This window comes from Ictidomys tridecemlineatus, chromosome 11 (genome assembly GCF_052094955.1).
Source record: "Ictidomys tridecemlineatus isolate mIctTri1 chromosome 11, mIctTri1.hap1, whole genome shotgun sequence".
In the NCBI taxonomy this organism is placed as follows: domain Eukaryota; kingdom Metazoa; phylum Chordata; class Mammalia; order Rodentia; family Sciuridae; genus Ictidomys; species Ictidomys tridecemlineatus.
The window spans coordinates 28,901,942-28,928,746 of NC_135487.1; the positions used below are offsets into that span (position 1 = coordinate 28,901,942).

At 37.4% G+C, this 26,805-nt stretch overlaps 1 protein-coding gene across 3 annotated transcripts in view; it reads left to right on the forward strand.

Moving 5' to 3' along the window:
- The window catches only part of Smap2 (small ArfGAP2), a 48,397-nt gene that overhangs the window by 17,414 nt on the left and 4,178 nt on the right, over positions 1-26,805 (forward strand). For all 3 annotated transcript variants that reach the window (XM_005317867.4, XM_021735959.3, XM_021735958.3), the window contains exons 2-9: positions 11,328-11,461; positions 13,377-13,462; positions 14,455-14,533; positions 19,057-19,143; positions 20,111-20,192; positions 21,206-21,312; positions 23,094-23,259; positions 23,712-24,028. In XM_005317867.4, the coding sequence (XP_005317924.1) occupies positions 11,328-11,461; positions 13,377-13,462; positions 14,455-14,533; positions 19,057-19,143; positions 20,111-20,192; positions 21,206-21,312; positions 23,094-23,259; positions 23,712-24,028 (1,058 nt within the window). The remainder of the gene's footprint in view (positions 1-11,327; positions 11,462-13,376; positions 13,463-14,454; positions 14,534-19,056; positions 19,144-20,110; positions 20,193-21,205; positions 21,313-23,093; positions 23,260-23,711; positions 24,029-26,805) is intronic.

Consider the following 26,805-nt stretch of genomic DNA (forward strand, 5'->3'; position numbering starts at 1 on the left):
AATCAAATCTCACTGACTTCCCAAGAGTCTTCAACCAAAGCAGAAAATCTTATAGTTAGCTCTTTTGACCTTCTTAAAATATTTCTGCCCTTTACTGTAAAAACAATCATAGCATATACCAGAATCTCCCAGGGAAATGCCAAAACAATTGAGCTTTGTTTCAGACAGCACCACCAAGAAGAGCCCTGCATAGCTGCTCCAGGATCAGCTGTAAGACACTGAAAAAGGATTTTGGGGGTGGATGCTGGGAAGTGAACCCAGGGCCTCATGCATAAAAGTTAAAGCATAATTGACAATGAAAACTGTATATACCTACAGTGTACAACATGATTGTTTTGATATATGCGTGTGTTGATTTTTGTGGTGGCCAAGAGGCTTTCTGGTAGGAATCAAAGACTTACTACCCAGGCGTCCCTCTATCTGTGTCCTGTCTCCAAATCAGAAAAATGCCTCAGATGTCTGGATGGGATTCATTCTTAGCTTTCTCCGTGTCAGGACAACTGGCATCTGTGCGTATAATTTTAAGGGGAAGTGATGCCCGTTGTTGGTGTACAGAAGTGAGAAGAGGAGTGATAAGAATTGATCCTAGAAAGGCTCAGATCATGCAAGAATTTAAACCATACTTAGAAATTTAGAGTTCGTTTGATGGTGGGAATGAGGGTACATGTCTTTGAATGGGGTGATGACATCATCAGAATATACCTTGGCAGCATGTTCTTTTCAGAACTGACAAAAAAATTTAAACTAGGACCTTATCCTTTCCTTCCTGAAGTCTTTAGGGGCTTACAGTTGAGTAGTAGTGGTACAGGTTGGTTGATTTACAGTTCTTTATTACCAGAAGCATCATGTGAGTATACATTAGTTATCATTCACTGCTAGGATAGACAGGAAGAGTCACAACCTAACCTATAATAAAACTCTACTTACTCATAACAAATGAGGGAAATAAGATTGAAGGTTATTGAGGGTTATGTACTTTGCTGAATTTTAAAGATGCAGTTACTATCTTTTAAAAGAGGTAGATTTTAGGGGTAATCTAATGTAAGTAAAGCAATTGACCCTCAGAGAAGTGAATTGACTTGCTTAAAGTCACACAGGTAATTAATGACATAGTTTAAATGATCCATATCTTTAACCCTGTGGATAGCAGGGGCCAGGTAGATAACCTCAGATACATACAAAAATATTATTGAACCAGTTGAGAGCAGGTATTGTGTTTCCTAGAGTTTAAAGGAAATGAATAGCAAATGTGTAGAGGAGCTGAGGGAGGCTGCTGCACCTGGCTGTAGACATGTGCTTTGTTTTGCCTCCTGTCCCTTGACGGTTTTATTGTTTTGGACTTTTATTCCTTTCTGTATTTCTTTTGCAGTAGTATTTCATTTTGTGGCCCACCTGTTTCCAGGGTTGAGCAAAGTCATGGCAGCACCATTGTCTATAAGCACTGCTGACAACCTGAGAAAGAAGAAGAATGTCTCCTTCCTTTCTTCTGCTAGACCTCAGTCTACCTTCCTGTTAATTTCCTAGTGATAGGCCTTGATGTCTTTTGAGAAAAGCCACTTTAACTATTAATTTAGGTTAAGATATAGATTGATTATCACTTCATCAGTGAGTACTCAACACTTTTCTTCTTTTTCTGGTTACCTGATAGGAAGATATGGTTGCCTTGCTTCATTTCCACGATGTCATAGCAGTCTAATTGCAACATCTATTCTTTCATTGATCTTCTGAATTAAGTTAGTTCAGATAACTTATATTTTGGTTGGGTATATGAATACCGCTCTCTTTTGTTAGAATTATCAAACTCCATCTTTATCTTGCATATTTTGATATTTTATATAAATATGAGAGAAGTAAAAAACAGTGCCAGGAGATAGAAATGATAGGAATTCAAATTAATGGTGCTCAGCAAAAGGGATGCCTCTTTACTAATCTCATCTCTAATGGTAGAACCAACTGTCTTTTGAAATGGTTCCTAATTGACCTAGCACTCTATGAGCCTGGTGGTCAGCTTTAGAAGTATTTCCTCCTGCTTTCACTGAGGTTGGACCTAATGGCTTTTAAGATTTTTTTCCCCACCTCTCATTGATTGATCTCCTTCCTTTCTTTTTCTCTCTCTCACAAAACTTGTGAGTACTCTGCTGCTGAGCTACATTCCTAACCTTCCCACCTTTGATCCTCTGATTTTAAATAACTTAGCTTAGTGTTACTACATTTTTCCCTTAATCAGTATCAGAATTGTTTCATCAGTTTGCTTTGTTTTGAACTTCTGCTTTTTTTTTTTTTTTCCAATGTAGAAATGTGGATAGTGTTTCTGTTTGACAAAGGGAAACTACATTGTAGCCCAGATGGAAAGGACTTCTCTTGCAAGCATTCTGAGAGCAGAGGTTGATTGAGCAAGCCCTTATTTTGGTTCCTTAAAAAGTTTGTACTTATTGTTTATTGTTATTTTGGAATAGGGAACTGGATGAATTCGCTTTTATATAGATAGAAATAAGCTGGTAAACATAACTTCCTAGCAGGCCTAAACTTCTCCAAGATGGTACTGGTGTTTCTGGCATTCTTTGTAGTGAGTCAGAGAATGGAGGCATATAAGGAGTGGAATCAAGGTAACTGGCTTTGGATTCATTCATAAGTACTGCTTTTCTTTTCTTTTTTTAAACTTTGGCTCCCAAATTTTGTGCAGAGTTAATGAAAGGCTAAGTCAAGGAGAACATATCTCTGTTTTAAAATCAGTTAGTTGATTTAGATTCTTCTTTATGTACATTTAAACCATTTTCAATGCCAATTCCAGGCTCATTAGCTGAATTGATTAACTGTTTTAGGTTTATTAGTGCCTGATATCTTCATAAATTAATTATCTCATTTTGTACTTCAAAGCCATTGAATGTTAATCAGGAAGGGGCCTAAAAATTACCTATAAAACACCAACTAGAACTTTAGTAGTGGAAAGAACCGGAAGAGTCATTGTTCCCTCAGTTTACTATGTGGAATCATTTTTCTACCAGCCTGGAGAGTTGATTACCCAACCTCTGCCCCTACTGGGATTTTACTATTTCTAGATATGCTGCATTTGTTTCCACACAACCTTAATTGTTAGAAAATTTCCCCCCAGAGCATGATAAAATCAACTTCTATGCATTGGTGCTAGTTCTGCATTTGAAATCTCACCAAAGTAAACTCATCCCTCTTTTTTGTGAATGATTTAGCCTTTGTGCTATTTGAAAACTACTTCTTCCTTTTCTTTCTTTCTTTTTTTGATGATACAGGGAATGGAACCCAAAGCCTTGTGCATGCTAGACTAGAGCTTTATCATTGAGCTTCATTCCCAGACTTGTTACTTTTTTTTTTTTTAAGTTATAGATGGACACAGTACCTTCATTTTATTTATTTATTTTTATGTGGTGCTGAGGATCAAACCCAGGGCCTTATACATGCTGGGCAAGCACTCTACCACTGAGCCACAACCTCAGCTCCTTACTTTTTACTTTGAGATAGTGTCTCTCTTAAGTTGTCTGGGCTGGCCTTGAATTTGTGATACCCCTGCCTCAGCCTTCCAAGTTGCTGGGATTTCAGGCGTGTACCACCATGACTAGCTTCCTTTTCATTTTTCCAAACAGAAAAAGATTATATACTTTGTTGCTCATTATTGAGTTCATTTAATAAATACTTAGAGTGCAACATCTGTTTGCCAGTATTGTGCTAAATATTTGGGGTAAATGATGAGGGACATGGTTCTTACCTTCTAGAGCTTAATGCCTGTCTAGGGCAAGAGAGACTTATAAATAACTAACTTTAATAAGATACTTTTAGAAGAACAAAGCATATTGATGACTATTAGCCATAGAGAAGGTCAAGATTTATTCCGTGGGAAGATCTCACAGAAGCAATGTCATTGGTCTGGGTTTTAAAGTTTCCAAAGTAAAGGATAGGGGAGAAAACCATTCCTGGTATAAAGAATGGCATAGGCAAAGAGGTATGAGTGTATGAGCACGTTTCAGAATGAAGACAAGCTCAGCATGTGCAAATCACAGGCTCTTTATGAGCTTTATGCATCATGTTCAGGAGTTTCAATCAGTAAAGTTTTGTCTTTAAAATATCTGTATCGGGCTGGGGATGTGGCTTAAGCGGTAATGCGCTCGCCTGGCACGCGCAGGGCGCTGGGTTCGATCCTCAGTACCACATAAAAATAAAATAAAGATGTTGTGTCCACCAAAAACTGAAAAATAAATATTTAAAAAATTCTCTCAAAAAATAAAATAAAATAAAATATCTGTATCATTATTTCTCATCACAAAGTTAATATAAGCCCAGTACATACAATGTAGGGCATATATAAACATAGAAAATAGATATTTCACAATCCCATTTCCCAGAGACAGTAGCATTTATCATTATATATATATTTGTTTAGATGTTTTTCCTGTATGTATGTGTGAATGTGTGTGTGTGTGTGTGTATATATATATATATATATATTTATTTTCACATTTTAAACAAAATGGAATTGCTTTATGTATACAGTTTTAATACTGAATTAAAAATTAATATATCATGGTGATATTTCTATATCATAATTCCTTTATGTAATCCATTGCTATTTCTGCATTTTTTCCCAGGATTGAACCCAGGGTCCCACATATGCTAGGCAGGCACTGAATTTCATTCCAGCCTTTTAAAATTTTATTTTTATACAGGGTCTCACTAAGTTACTCAGGCTGGCTTTGAGCTTGCCATCCTCTTGTCAGCCTCCCAAGTAGGTAGGATTATAGGTATGCAAGTCTACATTCTGCTATTTCTGAGATATATATATATATATATATATATATATATATATATATAGAGAGAGAGAGAGAGAGAGAGAGAGAGAGTGTGAGAGTACATTTTGACATATTTCTTTGTATACCTGACCTGATGTTACCTTGATGAATTTTTACAAGTGGTGAAAGACAAAGAATTTACTTACTGCTGAGCTCCAGGAATGTCAGTGAATGTTGTAGAACTGGCATCAGTTCTTATGGCATTTGTCATTCGGTGGGAAAGAAATGCTAAATAGTCACACAAATAAATACAATAAAATGTGGTACAAGTTGGAAAGAAAATATAAAGGACCAATGAAAGTTTATAACTTTGAAAAAGTCCTTATCTTTTAGAGATATAGCCTGACATATATACGTTTGAAATGGTATAATTTGGGGGATTTGCTTCAAAATAATCCAGTCTTTGGGAGTGAGGGAAGGTGGGTGGGACCATAGCTGAAATAAGCAAAGAGTTAATAATTGCTGAATTAATATATACTCTGCTCTTGTGTTTGAAAATTTCCATACTAAAATGTAAAAAGTATGGAAAAAGGATTATAATTTGCAAAGGGGAGGCCAAGGAAAGGCTCCTTTGAGGAAGAAACATATCAGCTAAGACCCTCGTGATATTTGCCAGGCTACAAGTGGTGGATGGTGGTTGGGGAAAGAGCTTTGTAGGCATGGGAGCAGCGTGAACAAAGGTCAGAAGCCTAAGGGGGAGCATGCTGTGCCTAGAGGAAATGAAAGTGGGCTGGTGTCATAGGAATTGAGAGTCTGGAGCTTCCTATAGACATGGGCTAGATGTATAGGACCTTGGTGACCATGCTAAGGATTTTTTTAATATAACAGCAATAGAAAGAAACCTTCTATAGAAGGTATTGTTGTTGTTATTGAGATGGGGTCTTGCTAAATTGCCCAGGATGGCCTCAAACTTGTGATCTTCCTGTCTCGTCCTTCCAAGTATCATAGAAGTGTTTTAAGCAGCAGAGTGGCAAGGTGGCTTTTGATTCTTGAAAATCTCAAATTGGCTTGTTTTGTGGAGAATGGTTTTTGTTTCAGCATTGGGGAGAAGAGAAGGTAAAAGTGGAAAGACGTTAGATTATAGCACTGGTTTAAGGATTTGGGTGATTTTAGATCAGATATATAGTGATATAGATAGAAGAGATAATATCTTGACAGATATTTTGATCTTGATGATGTAGGAGTTGAAGGAGAGAGAGTTTTCAAAGATAATGTTTAAATTTTTGACTGATGCCATTGATGGATGGGAGTATAATTGATGAACATGGGGAAGAATGGAGGAAGAACAGATTTTTTGGCTAGAGATTAAGAGCTCAGTTTGAAATATGCTAGTCAGAAAATTTACACCAATTTATATTTTACCTCTTGAGTGTGAGATTTATACTCAGAGGTCTTCTTTTTACAGATTTGCGTTTTAGAGAGATTATTCTGGTAAGAATCTGGAAACCAATTAGGTGTTAATCTGAAAGCTCCCCACCCCCTGCTGCATAAAGAAATCACATTTTTATTGTTTCTGCCTTTCTAGCCTTAATATTCAGCTGAGAGGGTACTTGGGTCCTAAGGACTCAATAAATCATACCAAGAGAATTAATGTTTATAGGTGAGAGATGAGACAGTCTAGGTAGAAATTGATAGATTCTGGAAGTTTCCAGAATACATTCAGCATGTATGGTTGGAAGATGGAAGAGATTTTCTCTTCTCTCTTATCCTGCCTGTTTAAGAACTTTTCAGTAACTTCACAATACTGCCAAGTCAAAATATGTGTAGCCTTCAATTTATTTTTGACCCCCCAACACTGTGTTTTTCTGAAACTCTATAGGTTGGAGGTCAGAAAGCTGAAATTATTATTCCGATAGCTTGAAGCTATCTGTAATTCTAGTTCTCCTTCTTTCTGCTGACTTCTCAAGCCTGGAACTCTTCTAGTCCTGGCAGCTCTGGTGGGGTTAGGGAGTATTAGCATCAAGGGAAATCTGTAGCAGGCAGCAGTAGTTTCTCTCTGTATGTAGATGCTGTCCAGAAGTCGAGTATAAATGCATATTACTTACATGCTTTCCATTTTACAAATGAAGACATGCTCTAGAAAGACTTCCAAATGCATGTAACAAGTCTCTGGGCTGGTACTTTCTACAGTTTATTTTATATTTTTTTCCCTAGTGCTGAGGATTGAACCCAGGGCTTTGAGTATGGAACATGTTAGGCTAGTTTATTTTATTTATCTATCTTTGTTTTCAAAATTATTTGGAATATTGCCTTTCAGAATCCCTTTTCATTTTCTTTTCTTTTTTTAAAAATATTTTTAATAGTTGTTGATAGATCTTTATTTTATTTATTTATATGCGGTGCTGAGAATCGAACCCAGTGCTTCACACATGCCAGGCTCACTACTGCTCAGCCCAGCCCCAGCCCCTCTCTTTTCATTTTCAATTTCAAAATACCTTTTGTATTTCTTTTTTTTTAAGCTTTATTTTACTTATTTATTTTTCTGTGGTGTTGAGGATTGAACCCAGGGCCTCTCACGTGTTAGGCAAGCACTCTACCACTGAGCCACAACTCCATCCCACCTTTTGAATATTCTCCTTGGTTGTCATAACCAATATATAGTGAACAATTCGTTTCTTTCTGCAAGAATCCCAGATGTAAGTAGGCTGGCCTAGCAGCAGCAATGCCATATACCATGGAATCTTGGCACCTTCCACTAAGGCTGGCAGTTCTGGGCCTTCTTTGTGTGTGTAGTGGGGGCATGTGTGGGCACAGGGGCAGGGGATGTGTAGCCAAGAAAGGGATTGGGTAGGGGTTTAGGTAGTGCATTTACAAATTATTTTGAGGTAAAGGAAACTGCTTCGAATTTCATGTTTTCTAGAAGACTGAAATTATGTCCATTCCACTATAGTAGCCATTTTATTATGTATGTATTATGTAAATCATGGTCTATACCTTCAATGTGCACAGCAAAATATATTTAAAAGTAAAGAAGATATTGGCTTAATTAGGTAAATTTCTTCTTTCTGACATTCAGTCAATTTTGGTTTTGACATTCTAGGACCAGAACTCATCCCCATCTATAGTATTGCCTAGAGTGTTGGTGTAGATGTATGAATGATTTAGCTGGCTTTTATCAATGAAGTTAAATGGAAAGTAGATTCTGGAAACCTCATTCTATACCATGTTCTTATGGATAGCTTTCATTCATTATTGTTGCTCTATGTTCCAGGTCCTGCCAGGTGGATGTTATTGTACATATTTTACAGATGAGGAAATGCAGGCTTAGGAAGTTTAAGTATATCTCTGAAGATCACTTGGGTTATCACTGTAATTACTGATGAAGCTGCATTCAAACCTAAGTCTTCTCGCTACACAGATTTATTTTTTCCTTTTGGTACCAAGGATTGAACCCTGGGGTGCTTTACTGCTGAGCCACACACCTGTTTCTTTTTATTTTTTATTTTGAGAAAGGGTCTTGCTAAGTTGCCCAAGCTGGCCTCAAGCTTGTGATCCTCCTCCCTCAACCTCCTAAGTAGCTGGGGCCCAGCTCATATTATACTTTTTTAAAAATGTTTTTTGTTGTAGATGGACACAATACCTTTATTTTATTTTTATGTGGTGCTGAGGATAGAACCCAGTGCCTTCCACTTGTGAGGTGAGCACTCTACTACTGAGCTACAACCCCAACCCCTCATATTATACTTTTAATCATATACATTTCTCCACTTTTTTAGCCATATTAGTAACTTTCTCTCTCTCTCCCTCTCTCGCTGTCTTCAGTGTTGTCAATTAAACCCAGCACATAAGTAATTTTTGTCTCATATTTTTTCTCTTCTCCAATTTCAGAATCTATTATGGATCAAGCAGTTATTGACTAATAAATCTAGTGATTAGCAACTAGAAGAGAATGGGTATCTGGGTCAGAAGTGTCACTGTTTTACTGGGAAAATGTTGTAGGAGGGATGTCAGGTGATGGCTCTGTGAGGGGCAGGGAGGTGGATAGGGCAGAGTAGGCTCTTATCTGGGTTCTTATGAAAGGACAGTTGCTGGGTTATTTCTGTGTTGAGGCCTTGTCAGGGACTCCAGAGCATCACTTCCCTGTCTTGCATACCTCAGGGGCAAGAAGGCTGTAAATACTCTGGAGGATCTAGAGAAATTCCTCATTGTGACTGTGGCTTAGGTTAGTGGGGATTGCCTTCTTCAGACTTAGGGCCAGGAAGCAAACAGCATGACATTCCATAGCTAACTTCTGTTGGCCCTTTTTGCTTTTTTTTTTTTTTGCTGTGTGGTGCTGGGGTTTGAGCTGCACCCCCAAGTCTTCCACAGCTAACTTTTAATTTTTTATTTGTTCTTTTTAGTTATACATGACAGTAGAATATATTTCAAGATATTATACATGCATGGAGTATAACTTCCCATTCCTATACATGATGTGGATTTACTTTATATTGGTTGTGTATTCATATATGAACACAGGAAAGTTATGTCTGATTTGTTCTACTGTCTTTCCTTCCTATTCCCATCCTCCCTCCCTTCCCTTCATTCCCTTTGTCTGATCCAATGAACATCTATTCCCCACCACCTCCTTATTGTGTATTAGCATCCACATATCAGAGAGAACATTCAGCTTTTGTTTTTGGAGGATTGGCTTATTTCACTTAGCATGATAGTCTCCAGTTCCATTCATTTACCAGCAAATGCCATAATCTTATTCTTCTTTGTTACCACAGCTAACTTTTAATGAATATTTTTGACTTTTAACTTGTTAGCAAAACTGTACCTTTTAACTATCTTATCATGAGTTTCAGAGTTTTAGACTATAGAATCTAGAGAGAAGGAAAAATGTTAAAGAAACATGAAATGTTAACTTTTGGTCCCATTTTAAATCTTACATAACTAAGATCTAATTAGAGTTCTGAAAACTATTACCAAAAATAGATATATAGAGTCCCAGCAAGCCTCATTTTTCATTTTTCATTTGTAAAACACCCACCACCTGAAAACAAGTATGTGAGTCTTCATGTTAGTTAGTTATATGGAAAACTGACTGCGAATCCATCTAGGGATCTGAACAGATTTAAGATCTTTTTAGAAGATACATCTTAGCCTATCAAGATAATAGCAATGAGAAGGTATTGGATAAAATTTCAGGCAGAGAACACCACCTGGTGGTGATAAGAAGGATTTGAGCCTTCATGTATTTATACCAGTAGTTGTAATAAACGAGTGCTGTTTGTCAAAACAATTCTATCCTTATTTATAATAATCATGGATTCAAATTTGTATGAATAGTTTTTGACACAGGACTCTAACATTACTTCATTAAAATTGCTGTCAATCATACAAGCTAACATGTCAAATAATTGTGTACTATAGAACTGCAGTCTTGTTCCAAACAGGTCCTATTTATCAGTGAAGAAAATCAATTAGTGCCTTTTCATATCTTTATTGCAACCTCTAATTTTAACATCATCCTTATTTTCTGTGGAAAAATAGAGAAGGAAATATTTAGATTTTCAGTATGTCTTTGACAGGTGTCATGTAAAAGTAAGTCACTTTTTCCCCCCTGTATAAAAATTATGAAGAGAAGTTTGAGATTTTCCAGAGTGATTATTAGGGTGAGCAAAGTTGGCAGGGGATGGGAGATTCTGTAAGTTTATTAAAATTCATTTCTGAGGTTTCTTCTATGTTCCAGTAAACATCTAAATAATTGCATTATTTGAGAATTTTGAATCTAGATAATCCTGTAGTTGGGTGAAGTGGGGACATCAACCCAAGAATCTTATTAAGGATCCTATTAAGTTAATGTGGATGCATATTTTATAGGCCTGCAGGGGATGAGAGGATAAACAGAGTTTTCAATTTCAGGTTGAGCCTTGGGCTGGCATGCCATATCTGTATCTTTTTTCCTAGTTGGAAAACTGATTCCAGGCCCAGCACCTTGCAGAGTCTCTTGGGGGAGGACTGTTCATGTAATGTGCCAGGCTAAATAGAATGTGTCATACTTTGCCCTGTTCTCCTGGGATTTTTCTTTATGTAAGTGGCAGCATATTATAATTTCGTATTTCAACACTTGTCAGTGTTGAAAACTGTTCCATGCATAATGCCCACATGTCATATAATTTAATTTATATTAAATGTCCAGAATTGGCAAATTCATCGAGACAGAAAGTAGATCTCTGGTTGTCAGGAACTGGGAAGTAAGGGTTGGGAGTAGTGGGAGTGCCTGCTAATGGGTTTAGAATTTCCTTTTGGGTGATGAAAATATTTTGGAATTAGTGTGATCATTATACAACTATATGAATATACAAAAAACCATTGTACTTTACACTTAAAATTTTACACTTAAAAAAAAAAAGAAGAAGCAGATCCATGGAGGGATGAACCAAGTTAATTAATAGATGATTGTGGTCAATATTCTTTCACTTTCATTTTAGCAGAAATTTTGCTTGATAATCTCAGTGTGGCACCTTGGGCCTTGAATGTTGTTGTAATTTGACTTGACTGTCCTGTTCCTGACCTTCACAGGGCCACGATGGGCCTCCTGGAACATTGGCGTGTTTATCTGCATTCGATGTGCTGGAATCCACAGGAATTTGGGGGTGCACATATCCAGGGTAAAATCAGTTAACCTCGACCAGTGGACTCAAGAACAGATTCAGGTACTTACACAACTGAGAGAGAGTTGGCTGCTCCCTTTATCTATGTAAAAGTAGTTCAGATGAGTGTCAGTCAAACTAGGCACCAAGATGAAGATAGTTTTAAACATTTATGTCAAATTTTCATGCCTTAATAGAGAAAATTTTAATCTTTCTATTTAAGACAGCAGGGTAAGACACCTTTATTTTACTTCTTTTAAAATACACTCTATGGTCTAGGACCCCAGGAGTTTTTGAAGGCATTAAGAAGGATATTTGGATTACTTTTTAAGACCCTTGGCATTTGCATGTCTAACCTTTGTAGTTTTAGATATAGGCATTCACTTTAAGGAAAACAAAAAAACAAAAATACCTCCTGGACTGGGAATGCTTGCCCTGGGTTCAATCTTCAGCACAGCAATAAATAAATAAAGCAAAATAAGAGCCTTCCAAAAATTTTAGAATTATAGTAATTTTTTTAGTTATAGTTGGATACAATACCTTTAAGTTATTATTTATTTTTAAGTGTTGCTGAGGATTGAACCCAGTGCCTCGCATGTGCTAGGCGAGTGCTCTACTGCTGAGCCACAGCCCCAGCCTGGAATTATAGTAATATTTTATTGCTAAAATCTTGCTTACTATTAGCTTGGTGGTCTGGGAGTGCGACACTTAAATTAATGAGTCCAGCTAGCCCAAGATCTGCATCTTGATGTAGCTTCATTAGTTTTTGTTTCCTTCCTACATTGAAGTGCTTTAATTAAAACAAGTGTTTTTTTTCTTTTTTTGTGTGTGTGAGTGTGTGGTTTGTGTTGGGGGAAGAGGCTACAGAGAAAACTAATTACTAAGGTTGATGACGGAAGTAAGAGGGTGTTCTTATTAGAAGATGGCTTTAAAATTACTTTAGACTGTATTTATAGATTCATTAAAGGTCTAAGGTGGTGAGTTACATTTTAAATTATACTTTACTATATTTTATGAAGAAAATTATATATCATAGAGGTATCTTTGAATTTGAAGATTTGAAAGACTCTTGGGATTTAGCTAGTGTTCACTGCTATTAAGGGGTATTTATTTATTTATTTTTGGTTCTGGGGTTTGAATTCAGGAGCACTTGACCCCTGAGCCACATTGTATTTTATTTAGAGATAGGGTCTCACTGAGTTGCTTAGTACCTTGCTTTCGCTGAGGCTGGCTTTGAACTCGTGATCATCTTGCCTCAGCCTCCCAGGCTGCTGGGATTACAGGCATGTGCCACCATGCCTGGCTTAAGGGGTCTTTTTGAAAAGCCTAATGGGAGGCCGCCATGGTGACACACACCAGTAATTCCAGTGGCTCCAGAGCCTGAGAAGGCAGGAGGATTGCAAATTCCACGCCAACTTCAGCCATATATCAAGGCTCTAAGCAACTTAGATCCTATCTCAAAATAAAAAATAAAAAGTGCTTGAGAATGTCTCAGTGGTTAAGTACCCATAGGTTCAATCCCTGGTACCAAAAACAAACAAACAAACAAACAAAAAACTCCCCAAAACCTAGTGGGAAACACACATTGACTGGTTAATAGAGCTGAATAGGTTAATTAATAGCATAAACTTAGAATTGTAACACCCATTATTGCCTGCCTAGTAGACATTTTGATTGTTAGCTATGCATCTTAGAATTTCAAATAACATCTTGAATTATTACTGAATTAAATGTATTTTGGAAGACAAATCTTTCCATAAAAGGAACCCATGGAGAAGGAAAAGAATCTGTAGGAGCAAGTGATTGGAATTCCTAGTAGGGTAGAGAGAATACTGGATTGGAAACCAGAATATACAAGTTTAAATCTTGGTTTTGTCACCCTCTAGATTGGCTCTTTAACTGCAAATAGAAGAACTGGATGAGAAGTTTTTTTTTCCCATTCTGACATTCCCGGTTTCTGTATTCTCTTTGATTGCAGTGCATGCAAGAGATGGGCAATGGAAAGGCAAACCGGCTTTATGAAGCATACCTTCCTGAGACCTTTCGGCGACCTCAGATAGACCTGTATCTTTTCTGGAGCAATTTAGAAGGCTGGTGATCCTTTGATGTTTGGGGAGAGGCAGACAAAATTCAAAGCCTGAGACCTGAGGGGACCATCTCTGTGTGGATTTGTCAAAAGCGTGGGTTTTCTTCTCTCCTGCAATCAAGACAGAAAAAACACATGTATTCTTGCTGATGTTGGGATTATATGTAGTATCAGACGGAAAGAATCAGGAATTAAAACTGCAGTGATTTCACTGTGAATTTTTCTATAAAGTGACATCTCTGCTAGTTTTTGGGTTACTAAAACTATTGTTTGATAAAAAGAATAGTTACTATGCTCTGTTGAACCCTGGTATTCAGCAAAATGTCATTCATTTTTATTGCATTCTTATGTCTTGTATGAAAGAATTAACCTTTGTTGACCAGCTTATCAATAATGTTTTCACTCATCACTTCAACAGGGGACAGTGCCTAGATGTAAAACCAAACTTCATAAAGGTGGTACTTCTCAAAATGTAGTTTGTAGACCACCTTGTTAAAGTTTATTTTTTGGTGTTTGCAGCTAGAACCTGTTAAATGTAGATTTGGGACCCTGTAGAAGACTCACTTATCAGGATCTGGAGTGGGATGCAAGGTTTATATTTTTAAGGGGCATTTAGTTGCTTTGCTTGAAGTCTGTTCATCTGAGGGCTTTAAAAGAGATAATTCATCATTTCCCCTATATCTTAGAACAGCCAGAGGTCCCTCTGATGACAATGTGAAGGTTAATCCACTTGCTGCTGTTATCACTTTAAAGAGAAATCATAGGCAACAATGCTTCCCTCCAGTAGCTTAAAGAAGGCATAAAATTTCAAGATTTTGATCAGGGAAACTGCTTACAACCAAGCAAGAGTTGTAGGGAAATGAGTCAGTAGGGAAAGAGAAGATCAATGCTCTGTGGGATATAAATTCATCTTTTATGTTCTTACTCTTGAAGAGACTTATTTGATTCATCCTTAATAAGCTTTTTGCAGAGCTGTTGAGGGATTTATTCGAGATAAATATGAGAAGAAGAAATACATGGACCGAAGTCTGGACATCAATGCCTTTAGGGTTGGTTGTAAATCTTTCAGGTTTTGTTCATAATTTGTTATTGCTTACTCATCAGGCCAAGGAAGAATTTGACAAACTACTCTAAAACCATCACTTAAAAAATGCCAAAGTAGGCCTGGGGTTGTGGCTCAGTGGTAGAGTGCTTACCTAGCAAGTGTGAGGTACTGGGTTTGATCCTCAGCACCACATAAAAAAGTAAATAAATAAAGTTATTATGTCTATCTACAACTAAAATATTTTAAAAATGAAAAAGTAGGGAAAAAGCCAGTTAAGAGTAAAGACCATTGGATATCATGGAAAAAACTTTTGTCTTAGCAATGGGGAGGACAAACACCAGTGAATCCTTTGTCTTGATCTATATTTAGAAGATATTAGTGATTCTCAGTTCCAAATTATTTCTTTAAGTGGACACATTGGGCACAGTAGGTTAAATAGAGTAATATGTGTGTACAAGTATGTGTGTATATATTTCAGTATATATGAATACACATATACTTTTTCCTTCTTTTGTAAATGAAGTCAACGGAAGAGGTATAATTAAATCACCAGTTTCTTTCAGTTGGACTAACATATTATTCCCTTATTACCTGATAATGACAAGTGTATTGGTGGACTGAGGGCCACTGGAACCTTTTCTTGTTCCTGAGAATAGTTTCAGAAGGAAATTAACTACCATTTGCCAAGTACACATTCACCCAAGGTATGGTTAGAACCTGAAACACAGTGTGTGATAACTAGGACAGTATAACACATCAGGAGCAAATGCAACATGGTTTCTGGAAGAAAATATGCCTAAATAATGAAAATAAAAGGAGAAGTAATAAATATAACCATTAAGATTTTTAAATAGCCTTGACAAGATTCTGTAGTAAATTCTCTTAGAAATAATTAACTATTTCTCTAGCTACAAAAATATAGTCTGGGATTTGCCAGTTCTATTACAGTTCCTATCTATCTTTTAGTTATTTATTTTGATGGATGATAAAAAAGCCATTGAAATCACTAAGTTTGCAGGGGGCTCTCTAAGCCCTTTCTGGTAATTAAAAATTAATTTAATTGGAACCAGCCCTAGATTGTTCTTTGGAAGCTGTATGAAAAAGGTGTTAAATAGTAGGTGAATTTCAACACAGGCTTATAGGAAAGTACAAGATATTCATGGAGTTAGGGAAAAAAAAATTCCTTCCTAACTTAATATGAAAGATTCTTATTTACAGTCATCCAGAAAAAAGATTTGTCAGTTATCTTAACTGTTCCAAGAAGGAATTAATTCAGTGAACAGCTACAGCTCAAGTAGCATCATCAAAAAAGGTGTTTTTTTTAAATATTTATTTTTTATTTGGACGCAATATCTTTATTTATTTATTTTTATGTGTGCTGAGGATTGCACCCAGGGCCTCGCATGTGCTAGGTGAGCGCTCTACCACTAAGCCACAACCCCAGCCCTCAAAAAAGGTTTAGAACCAAAGTACACACATTTCCTTTTATTTGTAGAAAACTATGGTCTGTCTGCCAAACTCTTCATTATTCCTGAAATATAAAATCAGATGAGGTGAGAAAAGGGTATCTGAGGTTATTCAGAGGATGGAGGAGGAGGAAAGATTTGCCATGTTAAGACAGTTCAGATGTTCCTAATTACATTGCTGGCCCACCATACCCATGAAAACAAGCCTTTTAATTATTGGATGTTTTCTCTTGGAAAGGAAATACCTCCTGTGTACCAAAAAACTATTTCAGATTTTTTTTTAAATTTGATGTGTTTAACTTGTTTATGTTTTTATTGAAGATTTTAATGCTGAGAATTAATATTTACTAAGTAAGAGCATTTAATTTCAAACAAAAAGAGACTGACTTTTAAAAAGAATATCCTGGGACTGGAGCTGTAGCTCAGTGGCAGAGCTTTTGCCTATCATGTATGAGGCACTGGGTTTCATCCTTAGTACCACATAAAAATAAACAAATAAAATAAAGACATTCTGTCTATTTACAACTACAAAAAAAAAAAAAAAGTATTCCATAGTGTTTTGTTTTTGTGGGGCTGGAGATTGAACCTTGTACATGCTTAGGTAAGTGCTCTACCAGTGAGCTACATGCTTAGCCAATTATTCTTTTTTAATAGATAAAGCATTTTCAACTTCAAGAAATAAAGTATTCTGTATTAAAGTACCATACTATATATGAAAAAGACAAAGCTGTATGTGTTGTGATTATCAAATTATTTTTACAGAAAATATGAAAAGTTAAAATTCACAATTCTTATCATCTTTATTAAGGCTTATCATCTTGCTTTATCTCTTTTGTTCTATATAGGAGACTTATTTAAAATCTAATATGGGAGTGGGGAATGTAGCTCATTGAAAGAGCACTTGCTCAGTATGCTCATGGTGCTGGATTTGATCCCCAGCACCACAAGAAAACCCAGAACTCTCCAAAAGCTAGTTAGGTATAATGTCTCTTGTTTTCCTTCTCTTGATTCATGTTATACATAACACATCATACATTTCTATGTTACTTACTTACATTGAATATCTTTTCTTAGTGAATAGGTAAATCAGTATCATTTACTATTCTCTTCTGTGACATAAATGTGGTTATTTAAGTTTTTCTATAGCATAAATAGTTCTGGGATGAATGTCTTAGTACATGTAACTTTTTTCATATTTTTTATTATTTTCTTAAGATTCATTACAAGATATAGTATATCTAGGTCAGATGATTTCAATATTTGTCTCTTCATACAGTTGCCAATGTACTTTCCAAAAGTTATACCATTTTTACTGTCTTCTCAGCATGGTGTAAGCATGCTAGTTTTACTTCATTTTGCTTAGCATAATGCTCTCAAGTTCCATAAATTTTCCCTGAAGATGACATAATTTTATTCTTTTTTATGCCTGGATTATGTGCATATATTATGGTTTCTTTACCCATTTATCTACTGATGGACACTTAGGCTAATTCCATAGTTTGGCTATTGTGAATTGTGCTGCTACATGGGTATGCATGTAGTACTGTAGTATGCTGACTAATTCTTTAGGGTAAATACCAAGGGGAGGTATAGCTGGGTTATATGGTGGTTCCATTTCTAGTCTTATGAGGAGCTTCCATTACAGATTTTCATAGTGGTTGAACTAATTTACAATCCTACTAACAGTGTATAAGTGTTCCTTTTCCTCCACATCCTCTCCAGCATTCATTATTATTTGTATTCTTGATAAACATGCCTGTATTCTTTTTTAAAAAATATTTTTTAACTATTTCTCTATGTTTTTATGTGACACTGAGGATCGAACCCAGTGCCTTATACATGCTAGGTAAGCCCTTTACCACTGAGCCACAAGCCCAGCCCAATATGCCTATATTCTTAAGGTTACTTTGTGGTTCTGTTTTCCATTAGGTGTTTATTTGTTGAAATGTGACCAATAACTTTATAATTTGTGAAACTATTATGAAGTGGCCTCTGAAAAACTTCAAAAACTGAGAGACTTTCTAATATTTCATTTTATTTATTTATTTTTTGGGAGGTGGGTACCAGGGATTGAACTCACAGGTACTTGGCCACTGAGCCATATCCCCAGCCCTATTTTGTATTTTATTTAGAGATAGGGTCTCACTGAGTTGCTTGCACCTTGCTGGTTTTGAACTCACGATCCCCTGCCTCAGTCTTCCAAGCCACTGGGATTATAGGCATGCACCACTGTTCCCGGCCCTAATATTTTATTTTGACATGCTTTTTGGCCCTAGACAGGCAATCTATGCAGGACACCCTATAATCTTTTTTTTTTTTTCCTTAAGAATTCCCTAATTCTTTCTTGCCTGTTTCCTTAATTCTTGTTTTTCTAATCTTTAATCTTATAATTTAGGTCTGTTTTCTCATTTTTAAAAACAAAAATGAATATTGACAGGGCCTGTAATTGAATTTATAAAATCACAAAGGGCATAAGCTGAGTCAGATGAACATGAACTTATTTACCAGTACACTAAAATGAGGGGATCTGTTCAAAACATGAGCAAATTAAATTTAGGGCAAAAATGGGCAACAAACTTTAAAGCTTCTGTAGTCAGTCTGTACTGCAAATTTCAAGAGTCATGGGTGGGTTAGACAGACCAGTAGGGTGAGTGTTTCAGATGTTTGGAATATATGTGGAGGAGGTCAACTCTCAGCTCCACACCAAGACACACTCCCAAGTTTGCCATCTCTTGCATCAGAATCATTAGGATAGCAGGCGTGGTGGTGCACACCTGTCATCTGAGAGGCTGAGCAAGAGGATCACAAGTTCAAAGCCAGCCTCAACAACTTAGTGAGGGCCCAAGCAACTCAGCAAGACCCTGTCTCTCAATAAAATATAAAATAGATCTGGGGATGTGGCTCAGTGGTTGAGTGCCCCTGGGTTCAATCCCTGGTACCAAAAAAAAAAAAAAAAAAAAAAAATCACTGGGGATTTTTACTGTCCTTTGTGAACATTTAGGATTATAGTTTATTGAATCACCATGGGGCTTATGTTCATTATCTTGTTAAATCTTTCTAGAAAGAGAAGGATGACAAGTGGAAAAGAGGGAGTGAACCAGCTCCAGAGAAAAAAATGGAACCTGTTGTTTTTGAAAAAGTGAAAATGGTAAGTGGGAAAGTCCTTGCCCTGTGTGATGGTCTTATGTGTGTTTATATATGGAGGGAGGAGGAGGAGAGGCCTCATGGTGGGCAGGTGGGTTTGATACCATATTTTATCATTCTACCTGAAATAAGGGGCTCCACATTTAGATCAGATCATCTGCTGCCGTTTCTGCTTCTTGCCCATTACCTATTGCTGCCTGAAGTGTTCTCTTGGAAGCTAGATGGCAGCTTGGAAACTGCATCTGTCCTATTTAAGCACAAGTCATGTTCCATGCTAGAATGACATGGCTGCATGACACCTTCTGAGCAGATGCTAATTCCACAGTAGTCCTTGTTAGACCTCATGTGCTTCATTTTCCTTTTGCATTTAGGAGCAGTCCAAAAGTTAGGCTGCACTAATTTCCTTTTCCACATGGCTATTGTGGCTCTAGCAGTAGATATTCTGAATATAAGAGGTTGGAATCTTGGGAGAGAGGACTTTTTACTATTGGGTAAGGAAGAGACTCTTTATCACCATTGTGAATCATACTGTCTGTGGACAGTCACTAGTGATAATGGCAGAGTGAATTAAGTAATCTTTAAACTGATCTCCTGTTAGTGTTAAACTAAAAGATTTTTCTAACCACTGGAAGATTTGTTGTACAATCAGATACTTACTTTTATCCTTGATTTTTCCTGAGACCCAAAACTACTACTTCTGTTAGATTCCTTGCTTAGTGATTGTCTTGGTTTTAGAAAGAACTGCAATTCTAGAAAGCTAACCAAGTATAGACATATCTTTATTTTCACTTCAGGTTTGGTTTATGCACTCAAGCTTCCTAGCACTTCCTGGGTTTTGTTTCTTTGATAACTGTCTTTGAATAAAAATAGCAACTATACCACAAGAATATGTGTGGCTTTATAGTGGAGAGGGGGGAAAAAGAGTTCTGAAATACCTGCTGATTTCTTTTTATAACATATTTTAACTTTAGCCACAGAAAAAAGAAGATTCACAGCTACCTCGGAAAAGTTCCCCGAAATCCACAGCGCCCGTCATGGATTTGTTGGGCCTTGGTAAGAGTCAGACTTGTCAGCCCCCACATTCTTACGTATTTTGATGAAATTCTATGACTGACCCTGAGAAGATTGGTAGAGATGGGATTCTCATTTGTGTCTTCTTCACTAAGATTGTTCTCTCCTGTTCTTCCTGTTATGTTTTACATTTGAGCCATTGCTTTAAGAAAGTGTTTACTGGGACATTTTTCAGAGCAACAGTACAGTGTAGTAGTTAAAAGCATGGCTTTAGAGCCAAGTCCCGACACATATGTATGTAATCTTAAATAGTGACATCTGAACATTACTTTCCTAATTCATGCCATGAGGATGGTAAGTTTCTACTTCAAAGGTGTTGTTGGAAAGATTAAGTGATATAATGCCTCTAAAGCTCTTAGTGCTATGCTTGACACATACTAAATGCTTAACACATACTAAATATTTGCAGTTCCACTTAACAACACCTTTCACCCTTTTGCCACTTCCCTATACTCTACTCCCTCCCTTCTACTCCCTGCCTGCACCCTTGATTTTTCAGGTGCAACCAGTTTCAGAGATTGCTTGTTACTCTGTGGCCATTCTTCCCTTGAAATATTAATCTAGTGATTTTGCCCCTTTCAGAAAGAAAGCCTGTTCCCCTGCCGCTCATCACACTGATGGCTGTACTTTGTTTCAGTCTTCTCCTGTTGACTTAGGTTATTGGCTACTTAGGCTTCTAATTTCTTTACCTTTTATTTTTCTCTGAAAATGAATCCTATACACTGTTCTTCAAATTGCCAGGAAGGAGCCAGCCAGTCCCCTGCCTTTGTACTGATGTAGCAGTCAGGCCTGAGTTTCTGCTGCCTGTGCTTAACAGTTTATCCCATAGCCTTCTTGCAAATATGGGGGGAGGCCTCCTCTGAGAAGGCCTATCTAAGCTAACAGTAGGCCAGATTTCCAGGTTCATAACAGAGCTGTGGGCCTTCTCTTTCTACTTGTCTGCAATAGCAGGAAGGAGTAAGCAGTGCTACATTTTGGTTTTGATCTGTTTCTAGATGCTCCTGTGGCCTGCTCCATTACAAATAGTAAGACCAGCAATACACTAGAGAAGGATTTAGATCTTTTGGCCTCTGTTCCATCCCCATCTTCGGTTTCCAGAAAGGTGAGTCTTCTGGGATTCTCAGGATTAAAGGATTTTCCGGAAAGAGTGATAACTTAATCATAGAACCAAGTCATACTTCTTGGAGGAATTTGATTTTCTTAATTCTTCCCTTGACACTGTATCATCTCTGTCACAGCCTAAGCTCATTGTTCATATTGTTTTGTTTTTGCCTCACAGAGTGGCCCTTTGAGTGGGCTTCTATCAAAGATCTGTCAGAGGGCTGGGGTTGGGGCTCAGTGGTAGAGCACCTGCCTTGCATATGTGAGGTACTGAGTTTGATTCTCAGCACCACATAAAAATAAATAAATAAATAAAGATATCCTGTTCATCGACAACTAAAACAATATTTTTAAAATGGGGGCGGTGTGCTGGGATTGTGGCTCAGCAGTAGAGCTCTCGCCTAGCACGGGCGGGACCCTGGTTTGATTCTCAGCACCACATAAAAATAAAAGCATTGTGTTATGTCCATCTACAAAAAAAAAAAAAATGGTCTGTCAGATTGTAAAGGCTATACTTTAGATCAGCTTCCCAGCCCAAGTTCTACCAGGGTGTTGTAGATGTGTTATTGGCTGCCATTTGTGGAATGCCTATTGAGTACAAGGAATAACCAGGAGTTTGATGTATCTCATTTTTATATTTTTTGTTAATAATTTCAAGCCCTTACCAGTACCCCTCAAAATAGGTAATTTACAGATGAGCAAATATTAGTTCAGAAAAGTTATGTGACTAGCCTCTGGTTATGCAATGAGTGAGTGTCTGCATGGATCTAAACCCAGTAGTCTGTGCAGCATCATTTGTGGATTATTTTTGTTTTTTTCCTACTAAATCGCATAGCTTTTCTGAAGAATGAAGGATTTAACCAGAGTTTAGCTATTATGTATATTCACATATTTTTATGGTAAAAATGTCTGATATGTGATATGAGCCATGAATTGTCTTTATTTGCAGTACTGGGGATTGAACCCAGGGCCCCACATGTGTTAAGCAAGTGTTCTATGACTAATCCATACATATTTCCAGCCCTGTTTAAATTTTGGGGTGGGCAACCATTAAGGATTGAACCAGAGGTGATTTACCACTGAGCTACATACCCAGTCCTTCTTTTTCATTTTTTATTTTGAGACAAGTCTCACTAAGTGGCTTAGGGCATTGCTAAGTTTCTGAGGCTGGCCTCGAACTTGTAATCTTCTTGCCTTAGCTTCCTGAGTCACTGGGATTATGTGCTACTGTGCCTGGCCCCTTTTTAAATTTTATTTTGAGATAGGATCTCACTAAGTTACCCAAACTGGTCTCAAACTTGTGACCCTCCGGCCTAAGCCTTCCAAATAGCTGGGGTTACAGGGGTATACTACTGTACCTAGACAAACCATGAATTTTTAAAAAATATTTTTATTTTTAATTGTAAATGGACACAATACCTTTATTTTTATTTATTTATTTTTATGTGGTGTGGAGATCATACCCAGTGTCTCACATGTGCTTGGCAAGTGTTCTACCACTGAGCTACAACCCCAACCTGAACCATGAATTCTTTTTTTTGTTTTTAAATATTTTTGTAGTTGGACACAATGCCTTTATTTTATTTATTTTTATGTGGTGCTGAGGATCGAACCCAACATCTGGCACGTGCTAGATGAGCGCTCTACCACTGAGCCACAACCCCAGCCCCTTAACCATGAATTCTTATTGCAAATGATAGAGGCAGCACAAGGTGATGGTGATCCTTATAGAGATCCCCATGAAGATTATTCCACCAATCCCCCTACCCTCTGTGCTCTAAGGTTGTAGGATCCATGCCAACTGCCGGGAGTGCTGGTTCTGTTCCTGAAAATCTGAACCTGTTTCCGGAGCCAGGGAGCAAATCAGAAGAAATAGGCAAGAAACAGCTCTCCAAGGACTCCATCCTCTCACTATATGGATCCCAAACGCCTCAAATACCTGCCCAAGGTAGAGTCCATGGAGTCATAGCATTGTACAAGGAAGAGATATGAGAATATACACACACAGTTTTTTGTTGTGATGAGGGACACTTGCTTTGGGGATTGGAGTATCATATAGGAAACATGCCTGAAACTGACATTACTTGTAAAAACACAGAGTATCAACAGACATTTTAATGTAACCCAGGATCATACTTTTGTGGATTCTAATGTCAGACCTCTGTGAAGTCTGAGTCAAGGCTTGGATTTGGCCTCTTAAGGAGAAGTGGCCAGGTCAGCGCCCCATTGATAAATCACAGCAAATCTGGTAGAGAATCTCTCTAACTGCTTTGCTATGTAAAACAGCATTCTGAGTTGAGAGTACTCTTAAAAAACTGTAACTGGAAAAGTAGCCACTGAGAATTTGGGCTAACTTTGTGTCCTTTCCTTTTTAAGATGTGATGTGTGTTTTCTTGGCAGCAATGTTCATGGCTCCTGCTCAGATGGCATATCCCACAGCTTACCCCAGCTTCCCTGGGGTTACACCTCCTAACAGCATCATGGGGAGCATGATGCCCCCACCAGTTGGCATGGTAGCTCAGCCTGGAGCTTCTGGAATGGTTACCCCTATGGCCATGCCTACAGGCTATATGGGTGGCATGCAGGCATCCATGATGGGGGTGCCGAATGGGATGATGACTACCCAGCAGGCTGGCTACATGGCAGGGATGGCAGCTATGCCCCAGACTATGTATGGGGTTCAGCCAGCTCAGCAGCTGCAATGGAACCTCACTCAGGTGAGCTGCCCTGTTTGATCTGATTTCAGACTTCTGAGCCTTCCTCAAGCCTATCTCACTTCTCACCTTTCCCTTATCCCTTGAATGCTTTCCATGTAAATGAGATAATGCCAGAGAGACATTCTTAGATTTGCCTTTTTTTATTCCAGGCCTTCCTAGAGTCAAAACTTTCTGAGGAGTTCTTATTTCCTATAAAATAAGGGTAACTACCTAAATCTGAGTCTACACTGTCTCACAAACAAAACCAGAAAGACTTATATGGATAGACAATACAAATATAAAAATACCTGTTGTTCATTGCTACCATTATTACAGGCTTCCAGTGACATGACATTAGCATCGAACACCCAAATCCAGCAGAGCCAGCATCACAGAGGAGATTGCAGAACATGGAGAGGGAAGCAGGGCCTATAAGTAACAGAGCGCAGATGAAGTCACGTCTCAGAGGAGAAAGGCCTACCCTGATGGAGACATACTGAGAACAGTTCTTGGGCGGGGGAGGGGATTGAAAATAAGGAATTTGAAATACATAGGATTATAGGTTGTAGCCTTGGAAAAGCTTTGCATGGCAGAGAGATAGGTGTGACTTAGAAGAAGGAGGAATTCTTTGGAGATCTGATAGTGAAAAGAAAGAAACAAATTTGAAGTGGAAAAGAGAATTACAAAATCAGAAGATACCATCCTTCTTCCCAAATGATTATTTTACTAATTAACAGAAGAGGGTGGTCTTGAACTCAGAAATCTACTAAATCCTCATACCTGTCTATATTATCAATGATTTGGAAAAATAAAGCACTAAAAAATAACAGAACATGACAGATGACATTTATACAAAACTACTGAAAATAGAAAACAAAACTTAAAACATTGGACTGGGGCTGTAGCTTGGTGGTAGAGTGCTTGCCTCACGTGTGAGGCAATGGGTTCGATCCTCAGCACCACTGAAAAATAAATAAATAAATGTTAAAACATTTCAGGTAATGGAAATTCTCCCTTCAAAAAGTCATTAAGCAGAATTAATACTGTTAAAATGGCCATACTACCAAAAGCAATATACACATTCAATGCAATCCCTATGAAAATACCAATGACGTTCTCTGCAGAACTAGAATAAAATAGTCCTATAATTCATTTGGAAGAATAAAAGACCCAGGATAGCCAAAGCAATTCTATAAGCCAAAAAAGCAATGCTGGAGGCATCACAATACCTGACTTCAAATTATACTACAGAGCTGTAGTAACAACTGCATGGTACTGGGATAAAAGCAGACACACAGACCAATGATACAGAATAGAAGATCCCAGAGACAAATCTACACATCTATAGTTATCTGATCATTGACAAAGGTGCCAAAAACATACATTGGAGAAAAGACAGACCCTGTTTTTTGGGGGGACCAGGGATTGAACCCAGGGTGCTCTACTACTGTGCCACATCCCAACCTTTTTTAAAATTTTATTTAGAGACAGGGTCTCACTGACCTTGCTAAGTTGCTGAGGCTGGCTTTGAACTTGTGATCCTCCTGCCTCAGCCTCCCAAGTCACTGGGATTACAGGCATGCACCACCATGCCCAGCAAGAAGGCCCTTTTAACAATGGTGCTGGGAAAACTGGTTATGTATATTGTAGAAGAATGAAACTAGACCCTCATCTCTCACCCTTTTCCAAAATCAACTCAAAATGGATCAGACTTAGAAATTAGATCAGAAACTATGCAACTCCTAAAAGAAAACATAGAGCTAAATAGGCATAGGCAATGACTTTCTCAATAAGATTCCTAAAGCTCAGAAAATAATGCCAAGAGTTAATAAATGAGATAGCATCAAATTAAAAAGCTTCTGCACAGCAAAGGAAACAATTAGGAATGTGAAGAGAGAACCTACAGAATGAAACCACCATAACCCAGTTATACTAGTCCTCAGTATTTATCCTAAAGAATTAAAGTCATCATAGTATAGTGTGATACATGCATACCCATGTTTATAGCAGCACAATTCATAATAGCCAAACTATGGAACTTACCTAGGTGTCTATCATTAGATGAATGGATAAAGAAAATATGGTATATATATATATATATAAACAATGGAATTTTATTCCACCATAAAGAAAAATGAAATTTTGTCCTTTTCAGGAAAAGGGATGGAACCAGAGACCATTATATTAAACAAAATAAGTCATATTCAGAAGCTCAGGAGACATATGTTTTCTCTCATATGTGGAAGCTAGAAAGGAAAAGGGAAAAGAAAGCTGGGGGTAGATCTCATGAAAATCAAAGGGAGATCAGCAGAGGAAAGGAACCAAGGGTGGAAGTCAGGAAAGGAGGGGGTAAGTGCTAGGGAGTGACATTGACCAAATTATATTGTTATATTGTGTGCACGTATGAGTATGTAACAACAAATCTCATCATTGTGTACAACGATAATGTTCCAATAATAATGTGGGGAAAAAAGAAATGCAAAAAAAGTATTTATGATTTCATTTAAGTACTAACTCTTTTCAGAGGGAAAAAAAAAGTCATTAAGCAGAATAAAATTGTTAAACAGTTTATCAACCTGAAGAGAATGTTCTTAAACATTTGCAGATAAAACAAAGCAGCTTGAATCGAAAATTCAAAAACTTAGAACCAAAAATGGACAAAGCACTAGAAGTTTTGAAATAAAAGTTTATTGAATTCAGGAAAGAAATCAAAGAAAAGAGTGTTATCTTAGAAATAAATTGAATAAATTCAGATGAAAATCTATTTGACATTGAAGAAAGATGTAAAACAGCTAAGA